This window comes from Mus caroli, chromosome 10 (assembly GCF_900094665.2).
Source record: "Mus caroli chromosome 10, CAROLI_EIJ_v1.1, whole genome shotgun sequence".
NCBI classification, from domain to species: Eukaryota; Metazoa; Chordata; class Mammalia; order Rodentia; family Muridae; genus Mus; species Mus caroli.
Window position 1 is genome coordinate 74,006,074 of NC_034579.1, and position 5,593 is coordinate 74,011,666.

General features: G+C 55.9%; 1 protein-coding gene across 4 annotated transcripts in view; it reads left to right on the plus strand.

The window, feature by feature from the left end:
• Positions 1–5,593, plus strand: part of Arhgap45 (Rho GTPase activating protein 45) — a 15,488-nt gene that overhangs the window by 7,581 nt on the left and 2,314 nt on the right. For 3 of the 4 annotated variants that reach the window (XM_021173902.2, XM_029482858.1, XM_029482859.1), the window contains 11 exons: positions 710–898; positions 1,510–1,647; positions 2,289–2,479; positions 2,566–2,690; positions 2,799–2,876; positions 2,965–3,069; positions 3,174–3,346; positions 3,682–3,870; positions 3,964–4,101; positions 4,808–5,034; positions 5,125–5,335. In XM_021173902.2, coding sequence (XP_021029561.2) covers positions 710–898; positions 1,510–1,647; positions 2,289–2,479; positions 2,566–2,690; positions 2,799–2,876; positions 2,965–3,069; positions 3,174–3,346; positions 3,682–3,870; positions 3,964–4,101; positions 4,808–5,034; positions 5,125–5,335 — 1,764 coding nt within the window. The remainder of the gene's footprint in view (positions 1–709; positions 899–1,509; positions 1,648–2,288; positions 2,480–2,565; positions 2,691–2,798; positions 2,877–2,964; positions 3,070–3,173; positions 3,347–3,681; positions 3,871–3,963; positions 4,102–4,807; positions 5,035–5,124; positions 5,336–5,593) is intronic. The other variant, XM_029482857.1, reaches the window with a different exon arrangement.

Genomic DNA, 5,593 nt, shown 5'->3' on the forward strand with positions numbered 1-5,593 from the left:
CTCACTTTGTAGACCAGGCTGGCCTCGAACTCAGAAATCCGCCTGCCTCTGCCTCCCGAGTGCTGGGATTAAAGGCATGCGCCACCACGCCCGGCTCTATCTATCTATTTGTATTTTGGGTTTTTCGGGGGGTTTTGGGTTTTTCTCTGTAGTCTTGGTTGTCCTGGAACTTGCTCTGTAGACCTGGCTGGCCTTGAACTCCCAGAGATCCACCTGCCTCTGCCTTCCTAGTGCTGGGATTAAAGGTGTGCACCACTGCCTGGCTTGAGGTTTGTTTGTTTATTTGTTTGTTTGTTTGTTTGTTTTGAGAATCCAGGCTTAATGTGAGTTCTTCCTCTGAGACCCTGGAGTATCACCTACAGTCCCTATTCTTTGTGTCTAGGTTCTGACTTTCAGACTGTGGGATGTGGGCTCTCCCCACCCAGACCCGTTACTTTGTGACTCAGTGCTTCCTGTCACCCCAGGGTGCTAGGCTTCCTGCCTGGGCGGCTCTCTGTTTTCATCTGTAAGACAGGAAGTGAAACTTAGCAAGACCAGGCTTGGGGAGAGGGGAGATGTGCTTCAGTTTGTGTTTTTGTTCAGCTCTGAGTCATGCCTCAGTTTCCCCGTGGGATCCTACTGCATATGCTGCCAATGTGTGCTGTCAGTGGTCCCCTGCTGGCTTGCTGGGAATGTAGGGTCACAGGCTGGATCCTCTCTCCTCTCACAGCAAGAGGCAGAGGCCAACCTGCGCAAGGCCAAACAGGGCTACAAACAACGCTGTGAAGACCACGACAAGGCCCGGCTCCAGGTGGCCAAGGCTGAGGAGGAACAACAGGGCACAGGCCCAGGCGCAGGGACTGCAGCCTCTAAGGCCCTGGACAAGAGGCGCAGACTGGAGGAAGAGGCCAAAAACAAGGTGCATTAGCAGGGCTGGGGCGGGTGGGGCCGAGGAATCCTGGAAGAGAGAGGTGCCTCCAGGGGACATGCATGTAGTTGCTACCTCCAGGCCTATGTCATCGCCCCTACTACCAGCTGATGCACATGCATGCAAACAGCGCCGCTGCCCGTGAACTTCCAGATGCTGTGCAAGAGCAGCAAACTATATGACCCTTTACTGTTTCTCTATTTAGTTTTTGGCTGTACTGAGAATGGATCTCTAGGCCTTTCCACACTCATCATAAGGACAAGTGCTCCACCCTGAACACGCCCCAGCCCCTCACTGGGGGATTCTAGGCGGGGCTCCGCCCCTGACCACTCCCCAGCCCCTCACTGGGGGAGTCTAGGCGGGGCTCCGCCTCTGACCACGCCCCAGCCCCTCACTTGGTGATTCTAGCCAAGAACTCCACTTCTGAGCCTTACCTTTGGCCTACCTCTTATATTTTATCTAGAGACAGTATCCCTAAATTTCCCAGGCTATCCCTCAGGGTCTCTAGTTACTCTGGTGACAGTTCTACACACCATAATGGTCTCTCCTGGATTTCTGTGTCAGTACCCTCAACTGACCCTTGCCCCTAACCAATCCTTCAGGCCGAGGAAGCCATGGCCACTTACCGCACATGCGTGGCAGACGCAAAGACACAGAAGCAGGAGCTGGAGGACACAAAGGTGACTGCGCTGCGGCAGATTCAGGAGGTCATCAGGCAGAGTGATCAGACCATTAAGTCGGTGTGTGATGGGCACTGGGTGGGCTGAACTTGGAGGGGTGGGGGCAATGAGCGGGATTTGGTGTATTTGCTAAATGGGCGGGGCATAATGTGGGTAGGGCAAGGGCAGGGTTTGGTTTGGCACGGTGATTCTAGTGGCATAGAACAGTGGATAGATGGAGCGGGGCAGGGCAAAACCCTTTCACAGCAGCAGAGGTCACCGGGAGGGATTGGTCTGTTCTGTTACAAGCTGGATAATGCAGCAGGGTCCCAGCAAGGGTAGCGTTGCCACGGGAGGGTGTCCTGGAGCTGAAGGTGAACTGTGCAAAGGGCAGTGTTTGAAGGAGCAGTGATGGGACTTTGGGCAGAGTGCAGGGGCTGGGTGTTAGTTTTTTCAAAGTTGAAGGGTGTGGATTAGTAGATAGGTTGGGGCAACAGGCAAAGTGCCACGAAACGGTCCTTGTCTAGTGTGAACTCTATGGGAGTAGAGGGTTTGGGCAGTGGACAGGGGGAAGGTCTGGTGGGTGCTATACAACGGGTGTGGTTTGGGATGGAGCGCTATAGGGGCAGAACTATTGGGACAAGGTGCTGGACTGTGGGAGGGACTTGATGTGGGCGTGGCTGTGGGCGTGGCCTAACCCTTGACTAACACATCTCCTCCAGGCCACCATCTCCTACTACCAGCTGATGCACATGCAGACAGCACCGCTGCCCGTGAACTTCCAGATGCTGTGTGAGAGCAGCAAACTATATGACCCGGGCCAACAGTACGCATCTCACGTGCGTCAGCTGCAGAGAGGGGAGGAGCCGGACGTGCGCTACGACTTTGAGCCTTATGTCTCTAACAACTCCTGGTACCTTCACCCTGTGCAGCCACATGCATCCAGTGGGAGTGTGGGTGGTAGACCTGGGAAGGCCTCTTACTGACCCCCACCACTAGGTCCCCAATCATGCGTACACGGAAGGGCAGCTTCAACCCTGGTGATGCTTCAGGACCCGAAGCTGCTGGCAGTCCCCCCGAGGAAGGTGGCACCTCTGAGGCAGCTCCCAACAAGGACCACAGGGGTGAGCATATGCAAGCACACAGAGTGGATGCTGCATTCTGATGGCTCCTGCTACCTGCTGTTGGGGGTGGGAGGGGCACACTTTCTTCATCCCTCTCTCACCCTGCAGGGGGACGAGGTCACCAGGTTCATAAGTCCTGGCCCATCTCCATCTCAGACACTGAAGTCAGTCTAGACACCAGCTCAGGTGAAGTGGCACCTGGGTGCGTGTCACACAGGGGAGTCCCAGGCAGGGCCAGCCTGGCTCCAGTGTTTCACAACTGTTTTCTATTTAGGGGACTTGAAGAAGTTCGATCGAACATCTTCCAGTGGGACGATGTCATCCAGTGAGGAGCTGGGAGATCAGGAAGCTGGCTTGGTAGCCTCTGCATTTGATTCAGGTGAGGGCCCCCAGTGAGCCCTGACGATGGGAGGAATTTAAACATGGTTTATCCAGCTGGCCTTCAGCTGTCCCAGTGACACTGGCCTTCCAACCTGTCTGCAGCTGACCTCAATGGCATGGACCCCGAGTTACCTGTGGCCATGCCCAGTGGACCCTTCCGCCACGTGGGATTGTCCAAGGCAGCCCGCACACACCGACTTCGCAAGCTGCGCACGCCAGCCAAGTGCAGAGAGTGTAACAGCTATGTTTACTTCCAAGGAGCCGAATGTGAAGAGGTGTGTGGGTGCCCCCTGGGTGTCATCACGGATCAGGACTGAGGCTCAGTGTGTAAATCAGGGGCTGGTCATGCAAGCGCAAAGCTCTAGGTTCCGATTCCAGTATCAGGACTTCAGAGTCATCCTTGGATACAGAGCAAGTCTGAGCAAACCTGGGCTACATGACACCCTGTCTCAGAAAGATCAAAATAGCCTGTGAAAGGCAGGGGAGGTTTTAGGTCTGACAAGGTTCTCCAGGTGCAGGGATCCTACAGGGCAAAGACACCGGGATTGTGGAAGTGGGGCCCAGCATTTACAGTAGATGTCTGGAAAAGTGACATTTTGTCATCTCTCAGTGCTGTCTGGCTTGTCACAAAAAGTGTTTGGAGACCCTGGCCATCCAGTGTGGCCACAAGAAGCTTCAGGGCCGCCTGCAGCTCTTTGGACAAGACTTCAGCCAGGCAGCCCTCAGCACCCCTGATGGGGTGCCCTTCATTGTCAAAAAATGTGTCTGTGAGATTGAGCGGCGGGCACTGCACACCAAGGTGAGGTCCTGGGACAAGAGGGGTTTAGTGGAGAACCCAGAGGGCCCGGAGCTGGTGCAAGTCTAGGCTTGAGAGTGACTGTTGGTTCCCCAGGGGATCTACCGGGTCAATGGCGTGAAAACGCGTGTGGAGAAGCTGTGCCAGGCTTTTGAGAATGGCAAAGAGCTGGTGGAGTTGTCACAGGCCTCACCCCACGACATCAGCAATGTCCTAAAGCTATACCTGCGGCAGGTGAGCCAACCTGGATGAACTGTGGGAAGGGCGTGGCCAGGGTGGAGTAGGGGCGGGGCATTAGCATGGTAGGGGACAGTCAGAGGCTGGAATGGATGGGCCTCTACTGTGAGTTTGCTAGAGACTGGGGGGTGAGGGGGACGGATAGGTGTGTGCCTGGGGACGGGTGGGGTGGTACTGTAAATGGGAGAGGCTCACATTCTATGCTAATAGGCGTGGCAAGAGCTGGGTGGATATGGCTATGGAGCCTGAGCAGCGGCATGGTGATGGGCTTCAGTCACTCTATATTGGTGGAGCTAAAACAAGGTTGGATCAGCCACCACCGGGCATTGCTAGGACTAGTGAAGGTTTGAAGCACGGATGAAGTGGACCCAGACACTGCAGTGGGTGGGACCCAAGCACGATAGGCGTGGTCAGAGCTGGGCTGGAGCTGAAAGCAGGTTCTAAGCTGGTGGGCGTGCCTAGAGGTGGATGGGCAGGGGGTGGCTGGTACAGGAATGGATGGGGAATTGTGAGTATAGTACAGTGGGGCTCTTGCTGTGGTGGGCGTGACTAACGTTGATGGACAAACCTCTAGCAGGTCTGAGACCAGACGGGACTTAAGGTGGTGGGCTTGACCAGGACCTGGCAGGGGGAGGGGCTCGTCAGGTACTCACATTGGCTAGGCCAGGCCCTGTGACCTCTCTCTGAATGTGTCGCCCTGCAGCTGCCGGAACCCCTTATCTCTTTTCGCTTCTACCATGAGCTGGTGGGGCTAGCTAAGGACAGCCTAAAGGCAGAAGCCGAAGCTAAGGCAGCGAGCCGGGGTCGGCAGGGCGGGTCCGAGAGTGAGGCTGCAACCTTGGCTATGGTGGGTCGCCTGCGTGAGCTCATGCAGGATCTGCCAGCCGAAAACCGGGCCACACTCTTATACCTGCTGAGGCACTTGCGAAGGTGAGGGTCCCTGAGTGGTGCAAGAGCTGAGTGGGGGTGGGGGTGTCCCTGGAGCCACACCCACCTACACCCCACTCTGTCCCTCCCCAGGATCGTGGAAATGGAGCAGGATAACAAGATGACCCCTGGGAACCTGGGCATCGTTTTCGGGCCCACACTGTTGCGGCCTCGACCCACTGACGCCACCGTGTCCCTCTCTTCTCTGGTGGACTATCCCCACCAGGCCCGAGTTATCGAGACTCTGATTGTCCACTACGGCCTGGTCTTTGAGGAGGAGCCAGAGGAGGCGCCTGGCAGCCAGGTAAGGGAGGTGGAAGCCCCTTAGGCGATGGGGAAGTGACACAAATATGCTCGCAGGATTCTGGGCCCATCTCAGTAGTAGAGAGCTGGACCAGCCTACAGGAAGCCCTAGGTTCTGGTTCCATCGCCAGCACCAGTAAGCCTGGTTGCTATGTGGGCTTCTCCTTTTTTTTTTTTTTTTTTTTTTTTGGTTTTTCGAGACAGGGTTTCTCTGTATAGCCCTGGCTGTCCTGGCACTCACTTTGTAGACCAGGCTGGC